The 13,420-nt window shown below is 39.6% G+C and overlaps 1 protein-coding gene across 2 annotated transcripts in view; it reads right to left on the bottom strand.

The window, feature by feature from the left end:
• ND-PDSW (NADH dehydrogenase (ubiquinone) PDSW subunit) overlaps positions 1 to 13,063 on the bottom strand; it is a 61,201-nt gene extending 48,138 nt beyond the window's left edge. For both annotated transcript variants that reach the window (XM_067149016.2, XM_067149017.2), the window contains exons 1-2: positions 12,832 to 13,063; positions 12,610 to 12,745 (exon numbers count right to left, since the gene is read on the bottom strand). In XM_067149016.2, coding sequence (XP_067005117.1) covers positions 12,610 to 12,745; positions 12,832 to 12,910 — 215 coding nt within the window. In that variant the 5' untranslated portion in view covers positions 12,911 to 13,063. The remainder of the gene's footprint in view (positions 1 to 12,609; positions 12,746 to 12,831) is intronic.
• Positions 13,064 to 13,420: the final 357 nt, after the last annotated feature.

Raw genomic sequence — 13,420 nt, 5'->3', positions numbered from 1 at the left:
ATACTAAATAAGAATAATACAGTTTATAAATATTTTGACATCAGATATCTTATCAGCTATGAATAGAAACAAATGCACTAGGAGATTCTACAGATAAGCAAATAGACCTACTCTTCAGGGAGTAGGGAGAAAACCAAATATGGGAGAGGTTACAGGTGGCAGGGTACAACATAATTTTTAAAGAAATTCTACCTCACCCACTCGGCTTGTAAAGTTTTTCCAACATTATGACGAAATGACTTATCTTGTTAGTGTCAAAGGATGGAAGCACTGACCTTAGTAGGTTCCAGCAAAAATTAAAAAACCGAAAAATTGATTAATCTGGTTTTTCCCTGGGATGAGTGATTTACAAAAGGAGACAGGGAAGCGGTGTGAAAACTACAGAGTGATAATGATCTCTCATACAGCTAAGATCTTCAAAAGAATATTGGATGAAAGAATAAGGGACAGAGTAGAGGGAAAACTTGTATAACACCACATTTGACCCAATATTGACATACATCAAATGATGGTAAAGTATTGAAAATGTGGGAAGAATATCGTAATGACTTTTCTAGATATATAAAAGGCATATGAAAGTGCCCCAAGACATTCGGTATGAAAAAAAAAAGAACACTGACCGAGGCGCAGATTGGGAATGAAACAAAACAGATGGTAATAGCATGATATCAAAACGGTGAAAGCTATGTCAGAACCAAAATAGGACAAACTGAATGGTTCCGTGTTGAGACAGGCTTAAATACCGTATTTACGCGAATAAGACCCGCGATTTTTTTTAAATTGGGGTGCGGGTTTTATTTGCGTCAATGTTGGCATTTTTTTTTTTCAAAATCAGCCTTCCTAAATTTAGGGTGCGGGATTATTCGGTGGCAGGTATTATTCGCGTAAATACGGTGGCGGGTATTATTTGCGTAAATACCCGTATTTACGCGAATAATACCCATACATTGTTTTAAAAAATTTGAGTCACAAAATTGGGATGCGGTTTTTTGCGTCAAAGTTGGCATTTCTTTTTTTCAAAATAAGCTTAAGTTAGGGTGCGGGAATTATTTGCATAAATACGGTACATGGAAGTGTATTGCCCCCCTTACTCTTCATTATCATCATGGATAGAATTCTACATGAAGTCACAGAGAAGATGATGGAAGAGCAAGTAAAATCTATGCAATCTGCTAACAACGTTGTAATATAGGGAGATAAAAGAGGAATTACAGACCATGTTGATTTATGAAATGAGGAGGTAAGAAATTTTAAAATGAAGCTGAAATGAGGTTCTTGAGGAAGATACAGGAAAACAACGTCGGCAAGTAAAAGATCTCTGGTTACACTTGGTGTTCACCTGACAAAATACATTAAAACTCAGCCATACATGCCCAAGAGAGATTCAGTTTACTCTGCCATCTAATAGGCCTAAAGTAAAACGGAATGTGAAAATTGACAAGCAGACAGCCAGGATAATGTCACATTAAAATGTCTGCACATGGTAGCTGAGGCTATCTGATTACTATTTTTTTTAGGGAAACACAAGAGATAGACTACAAAATGACAAAATACAGAGAAGACCGCAAGTTAGTAAACTTCAAGAAGAAACTGACACAGCAAAGCTGAAATGGTTTGGATACATGATGAGAATGCCAGGGGAGAGAATTCCAAAGCATTCATGGATACAATGACTGCAAATAGGCCTAAGGGATAGCACAGAATGAGATAGAGGAGATGTGTACTGGACTTGACTGAAACTAGAGGAGCTGACAGCAATACAGTGCTGGAAGAAGAGTGGTGAAAAGATCAAGCAAAGTGGAGGGCTTTGGTACACTACCCTACCCAGAGAGAATCTGGAAACCTCAGACTATGAACTACAACCAGGATCTTCTTCACAAGTCTTTGCATGTTGGTTATCTGGAGAGGCTGATGACATTCTTGCTCCTTTTAAAGATCCCAAGCTGTATTCCGTAGCTGTCACAATCTTTGGCATTTCAGAAAATAGTGTACACATCCAATCTGTAACAATTCTGAAATCTTCCCTACAAGCACAACTAGTCTTTGAATATACAACAGAAGGGTATCTTTTACATTTCATTAAATCCACAGCTCTTTTAGTTTCATATACACATTCACACCGAAACTTTCTCCTGAGATAAATCCTTGAAGTTTCTACTACTTAACTTCCCTTTTTTTATTTTTTTTTTTGCTATTTACTTTACGTCGCACCGACACAGATAGGTCTTACGGCGCCGATGTGATAGGAAAGGCCTAGGAATGAGAAGGAAGCGGCCATGGCGTTAATTAAGGTACAGCCCCAGCATTTGCCTGGTGTGAACATGGGAAACCATGGAAAACCATCTCCAGGGCTGTCGACAGTGGGGTTCGAAGCCACTATCTCCCGATTACTGGATACTGGCCGCACTTAAGCGACTGCAGCTATCGAGCTCGGTCTACTACTAAACTAACATACCGTACAGGTGAAAGAAAATTCAACACACTACTAACCAGTCTGAGGGTAGAGTAACTATTCAATCAATATTTCTCATTTACAAAATTTCAAGGCGTTTCTTTCCTTACACTTCAGTTATAAAACTAATTAAAATCATTCGAGCCTAGAGCACCAAAAGTTAAGTCAGAAATTCAAGACATTCAACACTGCAAGAAAACTGGTCCAGGTAAGCTAAGCGTACGCATGACCTAACACATCTACACCATTTCCAGTTGTATTTCTGAATATATTAAGTTGATTTCAGAAATCATCATTTATGTTTCAGATTAATCAATTTAATTTCAGAGAGTCTCATTTTAAATTCAGGTTCATCAATTTCTTCTTCTTCATTTCGAATCACCCATCTTTTGGGGTACGTCAGATCAATCACTTCTTAGATGCTTGAGCTCTTTTCTTCTCCCAATAGTTCTTCATTAACGGATCTCCTCCTCCTTTCCTCCTCTGATATCTGAATCGGTTTTCTGGCGTTGGTTTTGGAACCTCATAGTTGTGTCTTTGGTCACGGTTTTGGCTGTACCATTCTTTAACATGAGTTTGGTTGGGTTTAGCTTTTTTTTTTTTTTTTTTTGTAAAAGAAGTCAAAGATCTGTTTAGTTAATCTGTCAGGATTCGTTCAGAATATGTGTCCACAGAAATCAATCCTCCTTTTCCTCATGGTATCCAAGAGTCTCTCCAACTTGACGTAGAGGGATTCATTTCTATAAAAAACTTGTTTGTTATTTTGGAATGTGGAACCCATGATCTTCCTCAATATTTTCCTCTCCTTGATTTCCAATTTCTCCATTTGCCCTTTAATCCCCATGACTAGTGTCTCTGCTGCATAGAGTGCTTCCGGATTAATTACTGTGTTATAATTTTGGTGTTCCAAGAGAGGACTTATTGTATGTGTTGTATGTGTTTTTGGTTTTCTGGAAAGCTAGTTCTATTTTGGTCCTTCTCGCTTCCATTGATTTCCATTCAAGGTTGTTCCATTCAATCCATTCACCTAGGTACTTGAAACTCTTCACCACCTCTATTTTTTGAGCTCCTACTTTAATTCTCATAGGAGTGTCAAGTATATTCGCCATGATCTTCGTCTTTTCGAAAGAAATCTTAAGTCCTATCTTCCCCGCCTGCTCTTGTAATTCGGCGATTTGTTCTTTTGCTTCGTCCCATGTTTCTGCGAGCAGCGCCAAGTCGTCAGCAAATGCCAAACACTTAATCATGATTCCTTTGTTTTTTGTTCCAAGTCTTATTCCCCCTCTCATTCTTGCATTCCATTCCCTCACAACTTTTTCAAGTGCACAGTTGAACAACAGAGGGGAGAGACCATCCCCTTGCTGGACCCCTGTTCTGACTTCAAAAGGTTCTGGTAGTTCGCCCATGAATCTAACTTTAGAGAACGTATTTGTGAGCATCTCCTTGATGATGTTTAAAGTTTTTCCGTCCAAGCCAAACTCCTCCAAAATATTGAACGACGACTCTCTGTCTATGGAATCGTAAGCTTTTTGGAAGTCTACAAAAGTCACTATATACAGTTTTGCCCTCTGCTTCTGGTATGCTAAAATGTTTCTGAGGTTTAAGATCTGTTCAGGGCAATCTCTTCCTTTCCAAAATCCTGCTTGATACTCCCCAAGTTGGTGATCCAACTGAGGTTCAGCTCTTTGCAGTAATGCTCTGGACAATATCTTGTAAGTCACCTCCACCAGTGAAATCCCTTTGTAGTTGTTGAGATCCAATTTTGAACCTTTTTTGTGAAGAGGATGTATCAGGGCCATTTTCCATTATTCTGGAATAACCTCATTCTTCCATATCTCTTCAAAAAGATTTTGGAGTGAGACAATTGCATTTTTGCTTGCATACATCCATAATTCAGCTGTTATCTGATTTTCCCCCAATGCCTGGTTATTTTCCATATGAGTTTGTATTGTCTGGATCTTGCTTATAGATGGGGGTTTAGAGTCAGGGATGGGGGACGACTTCAGTCCACCATCGAACGCCATCTTTTGGCGTGGTTCTTCGCAATTCAGAAGTTCCTTGAAATATTCTGCTAGTATCTTACAGTTGCCCCAATTACTATACGCCATGTTCCCTTTTTTGTCCTGAAATTGGAGAGTTGGGGGGGTCGTATCTGTTTAGCTTCTCCCTGAAGATCCGATAATACTTTCTCATGTTCTTAGCAAAGTCATCATTTATCTTCCTGAGTAGTTGGTCTCCTTGTTCCTTCTTAACTTTCTTGATCTCCTTGGACACCATCTTCCTAGTTTCCACAAAGTGTCGCCAGACACTCTCGTCCTTTTTGGTTTGCCAGATGTGCCATGCCTTCTTCCTCATATCAAGTAGTCTATCACACTCTTCATTCCACCATTTGTGCTTCTTCGTCCTGGTAACAGGCGCAAACTGCTCTGCCTTGGTTATAAGACTCTTCTCCATTTGCTTCCACTCCTGACCTCCTAGGTCGCAGGTTAACTTGCCCCGGTCCTCCTTGTTCTCCTTTATTTTTTCTGGATCATATCTCCTTCGTACAAGGTTTTTTCTTTGAAAGTTACTCTTGGGGATGATCTTCAGTTTCACTTTAGATAAGTAGTGGTCCGAGTCGAGGTTGGCCCCTCTGAGAACCCTAACATTTTGGATTTCGTCATGAAATTTCTGCTTTATTGCAATATGATCTAACTGGAATTCTCCCAAGAGAGGGTTAGGTGATACCCATGTCTTCTCTTTTCTTGGCAATTTCTTAAAGCTAGTTGACTTCAAGACCAAATTGTGTGCCTGGCATAATTCGATGAGCCTGACATCATTTTGGTTGGTCCTGTTATGTGCTGGGTAACACCCCACTATATGCCTGAACCTTTTCTCTCTCCCCACTTGGGCATTAAAATCCCCTAGAAGGATGACGTTATGTTTATCGGGTGTCTTCTGGATCGTGTTATCTAGTTTATCCCAGAATAGTTCCACCTTCTCCTTATTCTTTTTGTTGTCAATGTTTATAGGGGTGTGAACATTCACAATTGTATATACTTTGTTGGTGGACTTAAACTTGAGTGTGAATAGCCTTTCAGATGTAGACTCAAAGCTTGTAATGGAGTCTAATACTTTCTTGTCGATTACGAAACCTGTCCCAAGATGGGAAACATTTTTCATAACTTATCCCCGTCTTCCCCTTAATTATCCTGAATCCTCCAGATTGAAAGCTGTCCTCATCCAAGAATCTGGTTTCTTGCACAGCCGTTATGATGATTCTATGTTCATTTAATGTGTGTATTAGAGTCTTTAAGTTTCCCCACTTTCAAAAGCGAATTTGCATTAAAAGTGGCCAAGTAGTTTGCTTTCCTGTATTTTATTTTGTTTGAGTTTCCAAGACACTCCGATTCGTCTTTGCGTGACGTTGCAGACTCCCCAGAATCCGAAGGTCTGCTTGCGCACTTATGTGCACCTGGGGTAATTAGTTTCACATCACACTTTTCCATGATTGATAATTCTTTGAATTCTGGGGGTGACTTCTGGAGTCACCTTTTGTTATAACCGAGGTTGTTAACCCCGGAAGATTATTTACAGCCGCCCCTTAAATGGAGACAGACGCTGACCAAAGGCTGCCCAATTTGGGAACAGTCGCTTTTGGATTTTGATTTTATTTTTAATTCGTGGTGAACTCCACTAGGCTCTTCCGCTCTCTCTGCCATTGGGAATCAGATTCCTCTTCCGCCTTTGAGACCGTTGACCAGGTTTCACCTAGTAACCCTAGGCAGGGGCCCTTACAGGGTGCTACCATCCGGAGCCAGATGGACCCTTGTTTTCCCTCATCACTGGAAAGCACTTATTTATATAATAATTTAAGTTATCTCTATGGCCTACTAGCGGCCATGATGCTGGCCGTAAAGTAATATTGTAATGTTGAAAGGTGGAACTAGTGAAGTGAAGATAACTAGTAGCCATGTTGTTGGTCGTAAAGTCTTATCTGACAAATACATTCTGATACAGAAATATAACTATTAGCATACAACATTTTCCATAAGATGTTACTCTGTGACATTTCTACTGATAAATTTTGTTTGATTAAAAATGTGACCACGAGTTGAAAGGTTAGTAACCAGGAAAGAATAAACACAAACTATGTGATCTTTTAGGCGCTATCTTCTAACTTCCATGGTGACTTCATTTTTCGCAAAGAGGGAACGGAATACTAAATTACAGAACAAGCGACAATCACATAAAAAGACACATAAAAAGTTAACCCGACTAACCGCAATCCACATCACAACAAAAGATATAGAATAACTACACACACTTCCAGTCCTCCCTGGCAAAAGCTGCACTCCACAACCAAAAATTTGTGAAAACATGTAAGAACAACGTATTGTATATATATATATTTATTTACTGGAGCTCTTTCCTCCACCAGCTGGTCAAATCCCAGGTCCTCATCAATTTAAGAATATATAATTTGTAACTTGGAATACCTCAAATAAATGTCAGAATGTATCAACAGTAAGCACTTCAGTTGATACATATGGTTTTGCAGTTAAGCAACTGCTATAAACTTTTACTTCAATAATAAACAAAGTTATATAACTACTTTTTCTGCTCACATTTTCATTGTGCTACCAACTGTCATATGTCCTGGAAGGTATGACACTCATAGCACATGGACACAGCATAAGATGACGATTCGTTAGTCAGGTACCATGCACAGGGTGATGGGACTGTAGTAGTCAGGCTCCGTGCAGAATGGATGTGACAAGGCAAGAACAGCATTTGTAGATCAAACCGGCCATTCACCAGGGCTGCATGTGGGGAATAATGCCCTTCCATACCAAACCGTTGGGAGATGGGCAGAAGCATTTCAGCACGGCCATGAAACAAGCAGCAACGTGCAACAGTCTGGAAGACCTGTTAGTGTCTGGACTGATGCGTCATGTGCAGTAAATACCCACCCAGTTCATGGACACAGAAGATGGACACTACTCAAGTTATAAGTCATCCACCTTGACAATGCCAAACCACATGCAATGGAGCCTGTATGGAGGCAACGTCAGAGCTGGAGAGGGAAGTACTCGAAGAAGTGCTTGAACGCCCGCCATTCTCACAGGACCTGTCTCCTGCGAGTATGACCTCATCCACAAGGTGAAAGAACCATAGCATAGGAGATAGTTTGGGACACGAGAGGATACTGTCAACAAAGTGAAACATGAGACTGCAAAATTCACACAAGGTGAGGCAAATTTTTGCACTGTCGGCAACGTGTTGCGGACAATCTAGGGGACTACTCTGAGGGTTTACCACAAAGTTTACTGTACACTCCAAGAATAAACATTATGTAGTATTAGGACTTCATGACTGACAGTTTCCTTGCTTTATATCGTACACCTGGTAAACCTACTCTGCATTATTCATATATTCCACAGCACCTTACGTTCCTCACTCCCATCAGTATATTTCCATTTGTCTGGTAGATCCCCCATTCATGGAGAAAAAAATAATGAAAAAAATGTTGTCATGACTTATGCCCCAACCTTCGTATACTTCTCTGGGGAAAGACTGTGTCTTGGTGTGAAGAGTTGGAGCATATATAGGGTATTCATGATAAGGAACACCATTAAAGTCCTTCTTCCATGTTGACATCTCTTTCATGCAATGTGCTTTGCAAAAATACAAAATAGAACATACCCTATTTTCCAAACAGATACTGAAGAGGAAATCATGTATGAAAGGAACACCAATCAGAAGAGGGTTTTGGTATGTGCGAATAGAGGAAACAACTAGGTGGTATTGGTGACTTTGTAGGGAGGGAAATAGAAAACACCATTTCGCTGGGTCCATTTGGGTAGAGAAAGAATGCTACAAAAAGGGAAGATCAAAATGAAAACTTTTACTTATAATTGAGAGAGTTCCCACTTTTCAATATATTTATTATTTTTTGCCTTATCAATAAAAACACTTAATTAGTCAAGTAAATGTTTCATCTTCAGCTTGGAAGATAAATTATATCTAAACAGACATTAGACAAGTTATAAAATATAAAGTTGAAAACATTTTAAAAAGTTTTTAAAACATTTGTGTATCACAAAATTGTTTTAATTTATACATTTAACTGCCGCTACACATCCCTCCGAATTATCCGCCATGATTGCAAACCTCAACTTTCTAAACACGTCATACATGACATCATATAGACGCACGAACAGCAGCCGTTGAGCCCGTGCTCACCCGTGCTGGCGGATCCTGGACTTACACAGTCTTCATTTTCTTCTTTTTCTTGTAGTTAAAATAATACTGCACATGCATGAATATACAGCAGATGTGAATCATACATAGGCAGGGCCCAGTTTGGATTCCAAAATGGATTTGGCACCAGAGGGGCACTGCTGGAAATACAGGTTTTGGTGCTAAGATGCACAGATATGGCTGTAGATGTACAGTGTATGCTTGTTTTATTGATTTTTTTAAATTAAAAAAAAGAAGAAGAAGAAGAAGAAACCATGTGAAACATATCCTACATGATACTGGCCTGGATGATAAGAGGTGGCGGTGGTGATTGTTTCAAGAGGAAGTACAACTAGACAACCATCTTCTATGGATGATGCGATATATGAATTATTGCCAACCTGTGTTGGAATCAGAACGCATCAGTTACAGTTGATAACACCAACACCTGTGCTACTGAAATAACGCAAGGGGTGAGGAAAGGCTGTGTTGTAGCACCACTCCTTTTCAAAATTATTTGAAATGATAAATATAGACTCCTTCAGCTTGAAGGAAGGACAAATATGAGAAGGAGGAGAATATCTTGGCTACGGAAGCTACGAGAATGATATGGGCTCAGTACCCCCACTCTTTGCAATGTTGCTGAGAACAAGAATCATTATCATCCTGATGACAACTAGCGCTGTTAACAGAGCGGTTGTTTACGGAGAGGAGGCTCTGGCGCTTTCAATCGGTGCCTCCGGAGAGCCTCCGATTGATTGAAAAGTTTGAACTTGGAACAGGGAAAATGAACGCGCATTTTTACAGGAAATATGTAACTTATTGCTAATATTGCGTGAAACTACGCCCCTCTGTTACGTTAATACTTGAATTATTGGGCAGTATTATAGATACCAAGCTGATAGCAACGTAACCCAAACCGCGCGGCCTTTTGGTGTGTGAGTGTACGTCTGGTGGATCAGATTCCATAAACTGGCTCCTGTCCTCATCGCTATTGGACAGAATTATATTCTCCGTGCTGGTCCCCACCGTCGGCAGTCCTGAGAATGGTTTATCATAGTATTCCATTCTCCTCTACTAAGACGAATACCGGAACCCTTCCTTGTATAGACAACGGTCGCCAACCCCCTCACCTTCACCGAACATCTCTTTCAATGGATAAAATCTCCCTGGTCTGAGATACGGTGTTACCATCTTGGAGGCCCGCCATCCCCATTAGGGATGGAATGAAAACTAGTAGTAGTAGTAGTAGTAGTAGTAGTAGTAGTTCACTTAGCCAAGGTTAGAAGCCCCCAACATGGAATATTTACAAAAAGGAAATAAACAGAAACTGACAATAAATAATAAACTAAATAAACATTCAGAGACATAATTGTAGAACCAACATATCTGTTGAAGCCTCGAAAATTGCATTTTAGATAGTAAAATGAACATACCGTACCATTCGCTGTAAAACTGTTGACCTTGATCATATGGTTCTAGTACTGTATTTTAATGTAAGATTTTGTAGTGTACTGGTACTGCAATCTGAATATCAACATAATTCACTTGTATCAGTGTCCTTACAATGACAAGTCTTGAATGCACACACCACAAATGCACAACCACCTTCATTGCGTTCTATCAACATTTCGTAACTATAACCCTCCCCCATCAACTGATCCTGGCTACAATACTGTAGTAGTTATATCCTCTTTCATTGAACCTTACATACAACCCATACTCTTGCGAACAGTTGAAAGTTTTTAGTGTCCTTAACGGAGTGGAGGAGCACTTTCACTCAGAGCTTGGAATTCAAGGGGACAAATTACCAAATTCTTTGCAGTTATTGAAAAAATAGGTAAACAAAAAAAACAAAAAAAAAAAAGATATGGAATCTGCCACCTGGGCATCTGCCCTAAAATGCAGATCAGTGGTGATTGATTCCGATTCAATTGTGCCACATTGTACAGCGCAACGCTTAAAGACTTGAACTCCTCCGACAGCTCATAACTAATCATCCTACATTTCTGGTTACATCTTTCACATTTTTGACATACAGTATACTGAGAAATTAAAAGCGAATTCAAAAGTAAATTGAACCTACTGTATTCTGACACCAATGTAATGGGAATATTTCCATAATAATAATAATAATTGAATGTAATACATATTACTGTTAAACTTTTCACCGCCGGACTGAGTGGCTCAGACGGTTGAGGCGCTGGCTTTCTGACACCCACTTGGCAGGTTCGATCCTGGCTCAGTCCGGTGGTATTTGGAGGTGTTCAAATACGTCAGCCTCGTGTTGGTAGATTTACTGGCACGTAAAAGAACTCCTGCGAGACTAAATTTCGGCACCTCGGTGTCTCCGAAGACCGTAAAAGTAGTTAGTGGGACGTAAAGCAAAATAGCATTATTACACTTTTCACCTAATATACTGAAACTTTTAAAATCCATATTATCCATTATACTGTGGAAAAGAATGGAGATATAGTATAATAATGCAAATCCTCAGCTTGTTTCTAGTCATTCGACTGGGTCAGGAATAGAATAAATGAAGCCTCAATCTAGCGGCTAGAATAGGAATTGTGCCGGCTGCCAAAGCCTGTCGCACACCTCTGGGATAATGATAAGTGACTAACAGATGAAATTAAATTATATTTCAGTGTGTTGCTGGAATGAAAAATGACAGGGAAAACCGGAGTTCCTACAGAAAAACCTGTCCTGCCTCCGCTTTGTCCAGCACAAATCTCACATGGGGGTAACTGGGATTCGAACTACCGAACCCAGCAGTGAGAGGTCGGTGCACTGCCGCCTAAGTCACGGAAGCTCCAAATAGTATAATAATAAAAAACGCAGGATAGTGTATAAATTCTTCACGGGTAAGACCTACACTTTTCTGAGAAACAATTGAACCTATGTAGGTATTTTTTGTGAGTATTCACAGAGGTTGTATCTAAATGAGATATGACTTATATGTCAATGATAATTAATTTCTTGATAAAAGATTTTAATGCACAGATGCAATCATTCTTCTGAATGACTATACATTCTTTGTTAAGGGGTACTGTATGGAATATCAGTGATATAGACCAATTTCTGTGTAAGTAGGCAAAGCCTTTTACAGGGTGCCTACATTCATGGGCATAAGTTTGAAATTACAACCCAATACGTCCGTACAGTTGAAACTAGTGTTGCGAACAGGAGGCGGCCCTCCGGTTAACCTCCAAAGCTCTGTAACAGCTTTGCCTCCATTGGTAGTACCAGAGATCATCGGAGCAGCACTGTAACCATATTATCCAATTCAATCAACAAGAGGACGACTTCCTCTTCACAGCGCTAATGACAACACACAGCTGATGAGGATTTAGTAGGCCTACAAGATGACGACTTGGAAATGAGAAGAGAACATTAAAAACCAGTAGACACTCTTGCTAGCTGGGCTGAGTGGCTTAGACGGTTGAAACCAACTTTGCAGGTTCGATCCCGGTTCAGTCCGGTGATATTTGAAGGTGCTCAAATACGTCAGCCTCGTGTCGGTAGATTTAATGGCATGTAAAAGAGCTCGCGCGGGACTAAATTCCGGCACCTCGGCGTCTCCGAAAACCGTCAAAGTAGTTAGTGAGACGTAAAGCCAATAACATTATTAGTATTATTATTACACTTGTGCTTATGCTCTGGATGAAACACAAACAGGAGACCTGGATGAGCTTGACGAAGTCCTGTATTAAACTGAAATAAAGATCATCAGAGGTTCACTGGAATCATGCAACTGAATTGCAGATATGGGAACTAAGCATGCATAAATAGCCTAGAGACCTCCAGAACCCAGAAACGTCAACAGAATTGTCCTGTGACACAGAAGTAAATATCTTACTAGGGTTGGAGTGCGATAAGCTGAACAAATACAAAGACTGAAAACTCAAGTGCAAATGATTTGCATCTTTAATTACCTGTCTCTTTTAAACTGGTGATTAGCCTCAAAGTAACACATCATATCATCAGTGTAGCACTGATCAATAGTTGGTACACGGCGGTACTGACGATGATACCAATTGTAATTCTTCTGATTCGGCACGACTATAGTCTCTAAAAATAAAATATATACATTTAGAAGAACACGATAAACAAACCTGGAGCAACATACAATGAGCATTTACTTGAAAATGATCTACCTCTAAACCAAACAACGGGACCTTCCACAACATTTGCCAAGGCATTGACAAAACGTTCTAAAGGGTTTCTCCCTTCCATAGTGAAATTTGAAAAGTGAGAAAGAGATGATTATCTTAAATATGTATTTTCTATAATCGTGAAGAAAAATTAACAAGAAGGCCTAACGTCCAAAATTTTCAGGGCCTTCATAGACCCTGTCTAGTTCTCCTTGAATGAGGTTATACTCGCTGCCAAAGAATTTAATGCTGACCGGCGCAGACTATATAAATACAGGTCTAATTGTGATGAACAGTGTATAGTTACTCAAACAAATATAGATCGCACTAATTTGTTAAAGAGTTCTCTCACTTAGGTGAAATTTATCAACTCATTAGTGAAAGGCGAATGGATATTTTATTAATACCAGCAGGAATATCTAGATTAAACATATATGTTCACGTACAACTAAAATAGAATCTATTTATACTGATCCGCATTTAGGGCAGCCGCCCAGGTGGAGGATTCCCTATCTGTTGTTTTCCTAGCCTTTTCTTAAATGATCACATTGACATTGACAAATTTACTGAACATCTCCCTTGGTAAGTTATT

This window comes from Anabrus simplex, chromosome 6 (assembly GCF_040414725.1).
Source record: "Anabrus simplex isolate iqAnaSimp1 chromosome 6, ASM4041472v1, whole genome shotgun sequence".
In the NCBI taxonomy this organism is placed as follows: Eukaryota; Metazoa; Arthropoda; class Insecta; order Orthoptera; family Tettigoniidae; genus Anabrus; species Anabrus simplex.
The sequence above is the reverse complement of the archived record's forward strand: the minus strand, read 5'-3'. Positions and strand labels throughout refer to the sequence as shown.